This window comes from Garra rufa, chromosome 25, assembly GCF_049309525.1.
Source record: "Garra rufa chromosome 25, GarRuf1.0, whole genome shotgun sequence".
In the NCBI taxonomy this organism is placed as follows: Eukaryota; Metazoa; Chordata; class Actinopteri; order Cypriniformes; family Cyprinidae; genus Garra; species Garra rufa.
In genome coordinates this window covers 2,606,197-2,620,401 of record NC_133385.1, presented here as the reverse complement: position 1 = coordinate 2,620,401, position 14,205 = coordinate 2,606,197, and the positions used below count along the sequence as shown (strand labels likewise).

General features: G+C 33.5%; 1 protein-coding gene across 2 annotated transcripts in view; it reads right to left on the bottom strand.

Moving 5' to 3' along the window:
- LOC141301093 (interleukin-1 receptor-associated kinase 4-like) overlaps nt 1-14,205 on the bottom strand; it is a 22,743-nt gene extending 8,538 nt beyond the window's left edge. For both annotated transcript variants that reach the window (XM_073831346.1, XM_073831345.1), the window contains exons 1-7: nt 13,773-14,205; nt 11,498-11,670; nt 11,222-11,416; nt 6,317-6,477; nt 6,066-6,130; nt 3,353-3,577; nt 75-261 (exon numbers count right to left, since the gene is read on the bottom strand). In XM_073831346.1, the coding sequence (XP_073687447.1) occupies nt 75-261; nt 3,353-3,577; nt 6,066-6,130; nt 6,317-6,477; nt 11,222-11,416; nt 11,498-11,670; nt 13,773-13,930 (1,164 nt within the window). In that variant the 5' untranslated portion in view covers nt 13,931-14,205. The remainder of the gene's footprint in view (nt 1-74; nt 262-3,352; nt 3,578-6,065; nt 6,131-6,316; nt 6,478-11,221; nt 11,417-11,497; nt 11,671-13,772) is intronic.

Genomic DNA, 14,205 nt, shown 5'->3' with positions numbered 1-14,205 from the left:
CACAATAAACAAACACTTGCTGACCTGTACAGACGTCTGAACATAAATAACTGGTAAACGTTAGCAGGACGAACCACGCCGAAGCTGAAGACGTCAGATTTAGGAGTGATTTCTCCTCTCAGGGCCTCTGGCGCCATGTAGGCTGTCGTACCCACAATCCTCCCCGTCATGACCGTGGAGCACGTCTGATTGGCTGAAGCGCGCGTCAAACCGAAGTCAGAGATTTTTGGAACAAAGTCTTTATCCAAGAGGATGTTCCCGCTGTTAAACAGAAGGAATAATGTTTTGTAGATCTGTGAGTAGCGGGTCATGTGACACATCTGGGTTGATCAGAAATGTGGACAAAAGCATGTAGACCTAAAATTGTCAATATAATGTATTTTTACTAAAAGAGAACAACCAAACTAGTATTTACATAGGAATTCAAAATTATCAAAAGAAAAACTGCTTTTGGTTTTATGAATATTTAAAACACCTATTAAATAATTAACTAAATATAATACAATAAAATTAATCTTAAGACTGTAGATGTTAAAGTTTGCGTATATATATATATATATATATATATATATATATATATATATATATATATATATATATATACACACATTTACTTATTTTTTTTAAAAGCTGTATTTCAAAAGAATACACTTTTGGTTTTATGAATATAAAAAATTTAAATAAATTATATAATAAAATTATTTATAAACTATAAAATTAAAATTAATTTTAAGTACAACTTTAAATATAATGGTTAAATGAAGTATATTAATTATTATTAACTATATAATATAATATATTTTATATTTATATACACACACACACACACACACATACACACACACACACACACATATATACACACACACACACACACATATATACATATATACATACATACATACATATATATATATATATATATATATATATAATTTGTGAGTTTAACTTTTTTGTAAGACACCCAAAACTAAACTGACATAAGCATTAAAATCTTTCAAAAGAAATAAAGCTTTCAAGTGTCAATTTTATGTACACTTTTGCTTTTATGAATATTAAAAACCTACGAAATAAATAAATAACTATATATACACATATATGTATAATTATTTTTAAGTAAAAATAATATACTACATAATAGGGCTGTGTGATATGGACAAAAGAAACCGATCACGATTTTCTTGAACAGTATTGCGATTTCGATTTTAATCACGATTTTGACACAGACATGTTTTACAGTGTGAATCTAAAACATTTTTAAAGGAAAACAATTAGATCTTTATCAAAGGCCTGTAACATGTCTCTAAAACAGAAGGCGGGAAAAAAAATCACCTAGCAGGTGAAAAAAAGTTAGAGCACCAAAAAAAAAAAAAAAAAAATGTAGGCGCACCCAATTTCTTTTTAGTAATGCACTGATCTTGATTCTTCATGGCTGATTCTGACTGCAGATGTTTTACAAGCACATGATCAAAGTAGGCTACTCTTTCAGTATTCAAAGTGCAAATAGAGACCGAATTTTTCAAGCATGATACAGAACTATAGACAACTACACAACTTATTATAGCCCACATACTAATAACAGCCTAGATATGTTATGTAGCCTAATTTGCGCGCATTGAGGAGTGGCTTTCTAAACGCAGGATATTAAAATTGCTTTTGAATGCGCGTCCGTGTTTTACTTTTGGTTTCGTTTTAACGATCGTGCGAGACTCTCAACGGCACTAAGCGTGCTTTCTACAATAAAAGAGATTATTTTAACAAAACCATTTGAATTTGAGTAACGTATATGGACACGGAGGCGCCAGAATTGTATCTGACAGAAGGTACGCTACAGCACGAAATATATTATATTTCTTCAAAAGCGGTTTGTGGAGACCTTTTATTTCTCACAATCGAAAGAGAGAATGGCGAACCTGTCACTGCATCAGCTCACAGCAGTCTGTGCAGTAGTTAGGCTAGAAAGGAAACTAAGTCGGACCACAACAGTTTCTCGCACTCGCACGAATGCTCCCAAATATAATTTCAAGTCACGCAGATTAAATTTTGGGAGCATATGCGACCAAAGCGTTCACAATTTCCAGCCCTGCCTAGTAAATGTAGAACAAAATGTCTTTAGAACAGACCTATGGCAAAAAGTAAGAATGTGTGTGCATATGTTTGAAAAAACAACAACCCAGACCACAGTGTCCCACATAAAAACAATTAGAACACTGGCAGAGTCTAGCTGCTTTCTGCTAAGAAAACCAGCGTGACCATTTCTGGTTTCAAACATGAACGTTGGCATGTTCTTGCTCTGTTTAGGAGCGCTGCCTTGTGATCGGTTCAAATAGCATGCTGCGGGAAAGTCAGTCGAGAGCGTGCAAAAAATCGTGCTGTAAGGCGATTTAGAAATCGTGCATGTTCACATCGCGATTTCGATACGATTTCAATTAATCGCACAGCCCTACAACATATATATTGACAATATATTGACATTTACATAAGTGTCAAATGTTAAAATTCCTGTTTTATAAATATATATTGAAAAAAAAAATTTAAAAGGATTTTTAAAAACCTAATCTAAGCATATTGCAAACAATTAGTGAATTGAACGGTTAATGCAACATTGCAAACTGTAACTATACACATAATTCACAAGAAATCAAAACAAAATCAAAACAAAAACATACACTGGTTTTATAAATATATATATATAAATCTATTTCGAAAATTATTATACATATATTATATATTATATAAAAAAATTTAAAGGGTTAAACATTTATCAAGCCTAAAAACATCAATATATTATTAAACATATTTTATAAAACGGTTAGTTCCATTCCTCAATTCTGATTGGTCAGCAGCTGTGTCGTATTCATGATACGGCACTGCTATGACCGCTTCACTCAACGGTTTTGTGTATCATTGAACCCCCTTAGCAACCACCCTTAGCAACATAAACACACCTGCAGCAGTTAGGGACTACTTTTTACAGCGGAAGACAGTTAATGATTTTACTTTATGAAAACGTACAACTTAATATATATAAATTAATATATATTTTTGATTTTAATATTTTTATTGTGTGGTAACCGTTTTATAAAAGCAATAAGGTACTTGAGGCCGTGATTTATTCATGATACAGCACGGCCTCTCGTACCTTATTGCTTAAATAAAGTATTTTTACTAAGAAAACAAAACCAAGCGTGCAACATTTTCTTGACATTTTAAATGAATGTAAGTGACCCGTTTTCAAAACGTACTAAACACAAGTCTGTTTACAGAACATTTGTGTCTGACACAGAAACCAGGCCACTTTCTGACGCTGCAGGAACATTTGGTCTGATGTTGGTTTTCCGTTTCTGCTCACCTCTTGACGTCTCTGTGGATGTGGTTGTTCTGATGCAGGTACTGCAGTCCTCTGGCGGTTCCTGCGCTGATGGAGCATCTGCTGAGCCACGAGAGAGGAGTCGCTCCATCCGCACAGGCCAGACGGTCCAGCAGAGATCCGTGGGGCATATACTCATACACCAGACACAGATGATGGCCGTCGCTGGAGAAGCCAACCATGTTCACCAGATTCTCATGCTTCAGACTGAGAGAAGACAGAAACGCTCACATACAGCGGAGTATAGAAATAAGAATTAAAACACATTTATTATGAAAAATTTGTCCACAATCTTTGAAGTTTGTCACTATGTTTTCTTTGTGAAGGATTCATGCATTTGTTCTTTTAGCTGAAGATTTTGTCCACACTTCTTCTATACTTCTAAAAGTAAAGACAAATATATCTTTATTTTTTTATGTAACTTATACAGTTTATTGAGTCCTTACTTTTTAATAATGTAATACAATATTCATAATCAATATAATCAATATAAAAACTGCTATATATATATATATAATGCATTTAATATATTTATTATTGTATTAATGAGGGATATAATAAATACATTTTTAATATATATTTACTACAAAAATTTAAAATAAATATTTGTTATATATATATATATATATAATACAATAAATTTGTTATATACTAAATATTTAATTGATTTAATATTTAATGTTAAATATTAATATATTTAATATTATTTAAAATGTAATATTACAAATTTAAATATTGGTTATATACAGTTGAATATATATATATATATATATATATATTTTTTTTTCTTCTTACACTGTTCTTCACTATCAAAAATTATATATATATATATATTTTTTTTTTTTTTTTTATTAAATATAATAAATTTTATAATAACATTTATAAACTCTTTTTATATATTATATTTCTAAACCTTAATTTTGAAAACTGATAATATAATGTACAAAAGGACTTTTAATATAAAGTTAAAAAAAATTATATATATATATATATATATATATATTAGGGGTGGGCATAGATTAATTTTTTTAATCTAGATTAATCTAGATTAAATTTTGGAATTAATCTAGATTAATCTAGATTAAAATGGCTAATTTTTATTCTACTGAAGGCATTCAGAATATGTGTGCTACCCAAATAATGACTTAAAGTCTTTGAGAATGGATCATAAAGCTCATGAAGCTGTTCTATGATAATTTGTTGATGAAAATAAATTATGTTCAATTAGATGTACTTGTGTTTACTAACTAACTAACAATGAAATTATTTTTTCTACCTATTAGATTGTGTTTTTTAACGTCAACACCTACCCAGCCCATTACATGTTACACCGTACTTTTATTTTGACAGGTTGCCGAGAAGTTTCTGTGTCATACAGTATGATATGATGCTAGTTTTCTCAAATGAAACGGTATAAGTGACACTCACAGCAGTTTGGGAGATTGAGTTTATCTGTTCATGTGAGATGCAAATGCCAAAAATTACCGGGAGCGTCACGTGTGTTTCAGTATGCGTGTAGTAAAAGCGCGTCTCCGCAATGCATACATACAGCTAGGCAAACGGAACATACCGGATTCATATTAAAACGGTCTTTTTGCATTTCAGTTTTCACATACACTAGTCCATATCGCGATTTGAATTAAGTGACTGACCAACATTTGATTTATGAATCCAAAAAACGACGAATTTACGTGGCATTTCGCTATAGTAGATTCGGTTTTTATGAATGGAGGATGACGCGATCCCGTCTGTGTTTTGGCGGAGGAGACTTAAACGCGCGACCATATTCTACTACAGTCTTCGGTATACATCCGCGTTAAACTATCAATGTGAAAGTCATCATAGCTTGCGTAGTTTAGACCCAGCTCCCAACCCAAATTTGAGAATAGATTAACGGCGATATTTTTTTTATCGCGCGATAAGAATTTCACGTTAACGCAGCACGTTAACGCCGATAACGGCCCACCACTAATATATATATATATATATATATATAATAAATGTGTTAAATTTTAAATATTTTATATTATTTAGTATTAAATACAAATATATTTAATATTATTTAAAATGTAATATTAAATGTTTAAATATTTGTTATATATATATATATATATATATATATATATATATATATATATATATATATATATATATATATATATATATATAGTTGAAAAAATATATAAAATATTTTTACACTGTAGGTTTATTCATATATATATATATATACACTTTTTCTAAAATATAATTAATTTTATAATATTTATAAACTTTTTATATATTATGTTTATAAACCCCAATTTATTAAACCGATAATGTAAATATGTATATGTATATAAAACACTTTAAATGAAGACAACAAATTCATATTGAAGCCTAAAATATTTTTAAGATTTTTATATTAATGTAAAAAATTATTTATAAATATATATTCAATCTATACTTTTTATAATGTAATCTCAATGTAAATTATACATTATTACTGATGAATTAAAAGTCATATGTATGCATATATATATATATATATATATATATATATATATATATATAGTATATTATGTATATTATATTGTATTTTTTAAAGTGCATAAGTTTTTTAATCATTTATAGACATTTAACATGATATAATACTTTTACAATGTAATCTCAATGTAAATTATAAATTTGTACTTTTTTTTATAAATATATATTTTACCTCCTGAGTGTTTGAATCTCTTGATTAAACTGAGTCTTGAGGTCTTCAGGCGAGCTGTCGTCCAACTACAACATATCAGAAATTAAATGTGACTACTATGTGCTAACAAACACTTCCTAAGCTCATTTATATCATATTTACTGTCTACATTCATTTAAATGCAGAACATAGGTGTCAAACACCTGAAACATGTTGACTTTATTAGTTAACTGGAGTCAATTAAATATTATTTCATAGCGGTGCTGACTCACAGCATTGAGTTTCTTCACAGCCACAAGCGAGTCGCCCATAGAGCCTCTGAACACAATACCAAACCCGCCAGAGCCCAGCCGACACCCGCCATCCGTCACCGGCCGATCGTCCCAGTCGCCCGTCATCGCCGTCAGCTCGCCGTGAGTGAACGTGTAGAAACCTGCTCAAGAGACGAGGCTGATGGGTAACTGCGGTCTGAACTGATGCTGTGCACAAATCAAGTACTTGAGTAAAAGTACTGATACGTATAATACAATATTACTCCAGTAAAAGTACTCCTTTTTCAATTGTACTTGAGTGAAAGTAAATGTAATCAATTTTTTATGATAGTTTTGCTTAGCAATTCTATATAGGCTACTTAATTTAATTTTATATTAGCACTTTTTTTTTTTATAATCCTACAACTCAAAATACCTGGGATTTTTCCAAAACAGCATGTTTCTAGCATGATTTACATGTTACTTGCATTATTACCATGTCATTAGCAAGCTGTTAGCATGTTTCTAACGTTTCTAGCATGACTAGCAAGTTTCTAGAATGTTTCTAGCATGATTAGCAAGTTTCTAACATGTTTTTAGCATGATTAACAAGGTGCTAGCATGTTTCTAGCATGATTAACATGTTACTTGCATTATTAACATGTCATTAGCAAGCTGTTAGCATGTTTCTAACGTTTCTAGCATGACTAGCAAGTTTCTAGCATGTTTCTAGCATGATTAGCAAGTTTCTAGCATGTTTTTAGCATGATTAACAAGGTGCTAGCATGTTTCTAGCATGATTAACATGTTACTTGCATTATTAACATGTCATTAGCAAGTTGTTAGCATGTTTCTAACGTTTCTAGCATGACTAGCAAGTTTCTAGCATGTTTCTAGCATGATTAGCAAGTTTCTAGCATGTTTTAGCATGATTAACAAGGTGCTAGCATGTTTCTAGCATGATTAACATGTTACTTGCATTATTAACATGTCATTAGCAAGCTGTTAGCATGTTTCTAACGTTTCTAGCATGACTAGCAAGTTTCTAGCATGTTTCTAGCATGATTAGCAAGTTTCTAACATGTTTTTAGCATGATTAACAAGGTGCTAGCATGTTTCTAGCATGATTAACATGTTACTTGCATTATTAACATGTCATTAGCAAGTTGTTAGCATGTTTCTAACGTTTCTAGCATGACTAGCAAGTTTCTAGCATGTTTCTAGCATGATTAACAAGGTGCTAGCATGTTTCTAGCATGATTTACATGTTACTGCATTATTAACATGTCATTAGCAAGCTGTTAGCATGTTTCTAACGTTTCTAGCATGACTAGCAAGTTTCTAGCATGTCTCTAGCATGACTAGCAAGTTTCTAACATGTTTCTAGCATGATTAGCAAGTTTCTAACATGTTTTTAGCATGATTAACAAGGTGCTAGCATGTTTCTAATTTCAAATTTAAATATTTATTTTATTTACTATTAAAGGTGCAGTGTGTAGATTTTTGCGGCATCTAGCGGTGAGGTTGTGAATTGCAACAGTCCGCCGCTCACCCCTCCCTTTAGCCGACAGACGATTAAGATGTTGCGTTTTAGACAGCAACGAATAATGAGATTTCTTTTAAAACGTAAATTAAGGAAATACATTTACTTAACTATTCAATAAAACAATGTTATAGTGAATATTACCGTTACTTGTTCATCATTGTGACAGTGTTTTTTCGCAAGAACTACAGTGATGAAACGCGGTCTGTAGAGCAGTTTGTCCATTTAGGGCTACTGTAGAAACATAAGGGCGACCCGCGGTGTATGTAGATATAAACTGATAAATCTAAGGTAATAAAAACATAATGGTTCATTAAGTAAGGTCTTTATACACCCCTGAAAACATAGTTACTATATGTGACCACAAAACCAGTCATAAGGTTAAATTTTACAAAACTGAGATAAATAAGCTTTCTATTGATGTATGGTTTGTTATGACAATATTTGGCTGAGATATATCTATTTGAAAATCTGGAATCTGAGGGTGCAAAAAAATCAAAATACTGAGAAAATTAAAAACCTTCAAAGTTGTCCAAATTAAGTTCTTAACAATGCATATTACAAATCAAAAATTACATTTTGATATATTTATAGTAGGAATTTTACAAAAAATCTTCATGGAACATGATCTTTACTTAATTTCCTAATGATTTTTGGCATAAAAGAAAAATCAATAATTTTGACCCATACAATGTATTTTTGGCTATTGCTACAAATATACCCCAGCGACTTAAGACTGGTTTTGTGCTCCAGGGTCACATATATGTGTATTATACTGCACCTCTGTCTAGAGATCATCTTAAATATTACACAGTGCACCTTTAAACTTTTTTCAAACTAAACATGCTTAAACTTGCTTACACCACCGTCTTAAATAATATTTCTATCACTGACAAAAAATATTTTGTATTACATTAATATAAAGACAAATTGAATCAGCCTGTTCTACTTAGGTTTGTATGTGAAGTCAAAATCAACCCCAACTTTGCTTTAAACTGCATCGCAAGAGCTCCTAACTGAAGATCACATGATCACTAACGGAAATCATTTCAGTGTTCCCTTCGCTAACGGACTTCTAGAAGGGAAAGGGTTTGGAACGTCCCTACAAATGGCGTCCCCTTCCCAAAGTGCCCCTGAAGTAGGGCTGGGCCGATAAACGATATCATATCGAATCGTGATAAAATTTATGTTAATAACGATGATAAGCTCCAGACATTTTTTGCTCGATATGGATTAATCTAAGAGCCAATCACAGAGCAGAAATATGCGACAACAGCCAATCAGCGTGCAGTGTGCGTGTGCACGTCAAAGTACAAAGTTCATTTCCTACCGCACTTTGCGAAGCAAACTTAACACCAGGACGACAAAAAAAAAAAAAAAAAAAAGTGGAAGCAGCGACGAAAGTGAAACTAACCTCGAGTTATTATCCAAAGATGTTGAAGTTGTCGACAAAAAAGGTAGCACGAATTCCATTATATAAGTGGTTTGACTATCTGAAAAGTGACTCAGCTCAGCTGAGAGTTTGGCGCGATTGTTAAAACTGAAACCGAAAGCAAAAAACGCACGCGCATTCAAAAGCAATTTTAATCCCCCCAATGCACGCAAACGAGGCTACATGACATATCTAGGCTGTTATTAGTATGTAGGCTATGATATTCGGTCTCTATTTGCACTTTGAATATTTAGAGAGTAGCCTACTTTGATTATGGCTGAATTGTCTGCACTTAATACGATTAAGAAAGAGCTGTGTCGTAATTTTTTGTTATTTATACTGTAGATTGTTTCAAAATGCAGTGGTTGCCTCTAATTTAAACAGCTCAACCTATAATAGAGAAAATAAACAATTGTGTTAATAATAATAAATAATTGTTACAAATTATGTTTTTACAATCATTTTAGGTTTACATTTTGCACATTTACTCTCATTTACCACAACTTTTATTTTTTTAATTTATTTTAGTAAGGTGTTTTAAGTTTTAAGGCCAAATCTGTAATCTGTTTTTGTTAATAAACTATACTTTACAATGTACTTTAATGAACCCTTTCATTTTCGTGGCTTTAGTCATTGTTGGGATACTATTTTAAAGCTGGCAACATCAACAGCTTATATCGAAATATATATCGTTATTGTTCAATATGTGACCCTGGACCACAAAACCAGTCATAAGGTTAAATTTTACAAAACTGAGATGTATACATCATATGAAAGCTCAATAAATAAGCTTTCTATTGATGTATGGTTTGTTATGACAATATTTGACCGAGATACATCTATTTGAAAATCTGGAATCTGCGGGTGCAAAAAATCAAAATACTGAGAAAATCACCTTTAAAGTTGTCCAAATTAAGTTCTTAACAATGCATATTACTAATCAAAAATTACATTTTGATAGGTTTACAGTAGGAATTTTACAAAAAATCTTCATGGAACATGATCTTTACTTAATTTCCTAATGATTTCAGTGTTGTTTTTGACAACCATCTTAGATTTAGTCTTAGTCTTAGTCTTTTGGACTAAAATGCTTATTAGTTTTAGTCAAATTTTAGTCACTTCCATATGTGATAGTTTTAGTCCAATTTTAGTCGACGAAAAGTCAAAAAGGTTTTAGTCTAGTTTTAGTCAAAAAAGGGGAAAAAGTAGTCTTTTAACAAATTAATGTAGGTTAGTAAGTATTTTGCTGTTGGGTAGTGTCACTTATAAGTTCTGAAAATAGCAGATCTATAGTTCAACACAATGTGAGCTTCCGGATCGACTATTTTCACCAATAATTATAATAATGAAGGAATGTTTTAGAACATAAAAGACAAACAAGGATGGAATGCTAAAACGGCTTGCCATACTAGTATAGCAAAGAGTATTTAATGCTAAAACGGCTTGCCATAGCGGCAGATACGTTTTAGGTTATGATTGGCATGCACAATAAGCAGAAATGTCATGCATTTCAAACGTCTGACGGACCACCCACTAACATTTTCGTCTATTCTCGTCTCGTCAACGAAAACTCACACACGTCTCGTCATGTTTTAGTCATCAACGAGCCATTTTTATCTCGTCATCGTCTCGTTATCGTCATGAAAAAAAGTGGCGTCAACGAAATGATTTCGTCATCGTCATCGTTGACGAAAACAACACTGAATGATTTTTGGCATAAAAGAAAAATCAATAATTTTGACCCATACTATGTATTTTTGGCTATTGCTACAAATATACCCCAGCGACTTAAGACTGGTTTTGTGGTCCAGGGTCACATATGGGGAAAAAATTATCGAGATTACATTTTTGCCATATCACCCAGCCCTACCCTGAAAGGCACAAAAAAGCTGTTTGTAATTCGCCCCTAGTGTCCATCACTGACGTTGTGTCTCAGGTGACAGTAACGGACCTTCAGTGTCGCTCCAGGTGTTCTCCTCAGGTCCGCTGCTGCTGTCCGGCTCCATCACGAGCGTCTCTTTCTGAACGGGTTTGATCATGTCATCTACAGGTTTGGTGACCTCAGAATAAACACACGCCTGCAGACACGCCGCTGACGGAGACACCGCTGCTTCACACCGCAGTGAGCCGACAGACACGCTTGAGCCTGGAGACAAACACGGATGAGATGTTGAGAATGACAGACGCTAGTCAGATTGTGTGCTGAAGTGATGTTCAGCTGGAGGACCTGAGCTGCTGTGGCGGATCTCATGATCGGGAAGCAGGACGCTGACGGCGGCGAACAGCTGATGACGGAGCAGAATCTCCACCAGATCTCCAACTGTGCAGTTCGTGGTTCCCCAGTCGAACAGCATCTCCATCGTGGGACTCTTTCCTTGCAAGACCACCGCTTCAAACCTCCTGAAGACAGACACAGGAAGACAGTAAGCAGACTAGAAACCATGCAGAATACTCTAGTCACCATCTAAAACAACCTAACAAACACACAAAACAACCCTGCATTGTAGAGATGAGTTCTGACCAGCGCTGTCACTGTTAATTAAAACTAAAATTAAAACTAGTATCTATGATCTATTTCGGGATTAAATAAAATAATAGTTAAACATAAATGAAAATAAAATGACATTTTCAATTTTGGGTACTAAAATGACTAAAACTGAACTTTTTTTTAAATATTTGTAAAAATAGCAATAAAAATAAGTTTTATGAAAATATGCTGAATATATGTTTTATTAAATACATACATAAAATACATTATAAAGAGAGAGAGAGACTAACCAACAATAATGAAATAAGAACTAATTAAAAATAAAACTACAAAAACATAATCTAATATAAAACTAAAACCTAATTCAAAAGCTAATTAATAAATACTACAGTAGTATATACAGGTATGTGACAAAAAATTTGAATATCGAGGGAAAGTCTATTTATTTCAATAATTTGTTTCAAAAAGTGAAACTTTTATGTTATATAAGTTCACTACACACAAACTGAAATATTTCAAGCCTTTATTTGTTGCAATTTTGATGATTATGGATTAAAGACAAAAAAAAAAATCCAGTATTTCACAAAATTAGAATATTTCATGTGACCAATAAAAGGATCTTAAACACACGTTGGCTTCTGAAAGTGTGTTAATGTAGTGTATTATGTCCTCAGTACTTTGTTGGGCCTCCTTTTGCACTAATTCCAGCATCAAGGCGGCGATCAGCCTTTGACACAGTTGAGGTGTTATGGAGCCCAAGCTGATTTGATATTGGCCTTCAGCTCGTCTGTATTTCAGGGTCTCTGTTCCCTCATCTTCCTTTTGACAATACCCCAGAGATTTTCAATGGGGTTTAAGTCAGGCCAGTTTGCGGCCAATCAAGTACAGTTATTCCATGGCTATTAAAACAGCTACTGGTAGTTTTGGCTTCGTGGGCAGGTGCCAAATCCTGCTGGAAAATAAAATCATCATCTCCAAAAAGCTTGTCGGCAACAGAAAGCATGAAGTGCTCTAAAATGTCCTGGTAGACAGCTGTGTTGACTGTGGACTTGATAAAAGACAATGGAGCCACAGCAGCAGATGACATGCTCCCCAAACCATCACTGACTGTGGAAACTTCACACTGGACTTTCAGCAGCTTGACTTTTGTGCCTCTCCAGTCTACTTCCAGACTCTGGGACCTTGATTTCCAAATGAAATGCAAAATTTGCTTTCATCTGAAACCAGTAGTTTTTCTCCATAGCCCAGCACAGACGCTTCTGACATTGTTTTTGGTTCAGGAGTGAGTTCTCCAGCTGTAGCTCATATCATGCAGAGTCTGTATGTAGTGGTTCTTGATGCACTGACACCAGCCTCAGTCCACTCCTTATGAAGCTCCCCCAGATTTCTGAAATGCTCTTGCTTGACAAACAAGGCTACGGTCATCCCTGTCACTTGTGCACCTTTTCCGGCCACATTTTTCCCTTCGTCTTAACACTCTGTATACTGCACTCTGTGAGCATCCAGCTTCATTCCAACTGCCTTTTGAGACTTTTCCTCCTTATGGAGGCTGTCAATGATGGTCTTCTGCACAATGATTCTGAAGCCTACTAAGCCAGACTCAGACAATTTAAAGGCTGAGGAAACCTTTGCAGGTGTTTTGCATTAATTATCTGACTAGATCAGGACACAGAGAGCCTACAATGTTGAACTTTGTCATGATATTCTAATTTTGTGAAATACTGGATTTTTTTTTTTGTCTTTAATCCATAATCATTAAAATTGAAAACAAATAAAGGCTTGAAATGTTTCACTTTGTGTGTAGTGAACTAATATAACATACAAGTTTCACTTTTTGAAACTAATTATTGAAATACATGGACTAACAGAAGTATTAAAACAAATTAAAATTACAATGGCAACAAAAAATATATTTAAAATAAATAATAAATAAGATAAAAATATATATAAAAACAAAACTGAGCCTATTTATATTTATTTATTTTTCTGTAATATATGGATGAGTGTGAGTCACCTGATGTGTTGCTGAGAGTATCGCGGTTCTCCGGAGGGTTTGTTGATGTCCATCATGACGCTCCTCCAGGTGTCCTGCGGGTCCAGCAGGTCGGACAGGGCTCTCAGCGCGGAGAACCGGAGCTTCCGAACCGGTGTGTCCCGCGTCACATCACACATGATCCGTTTTCACCGTTTCTATCCCTCACAAACACACTCAGGTCTCCCGAAGTCTTCACTCATTAATGGTTTCTTGTGTTTTTTCCGAAATTGAGAAACTTCCTTGATCTGTTGTCATTTCCTCTTCGTACAACATCCGCTTTACGCTGAAACTAAATGAGGTTACAACGTTAAAAAAGTGTAAACAACGATGTCCACGCAATTAGGCGCCATCAAAATCAGTTTTATACCTTAAAAACTTTAGAGATAAACTACAAACGGCTACGAGTCGCGGA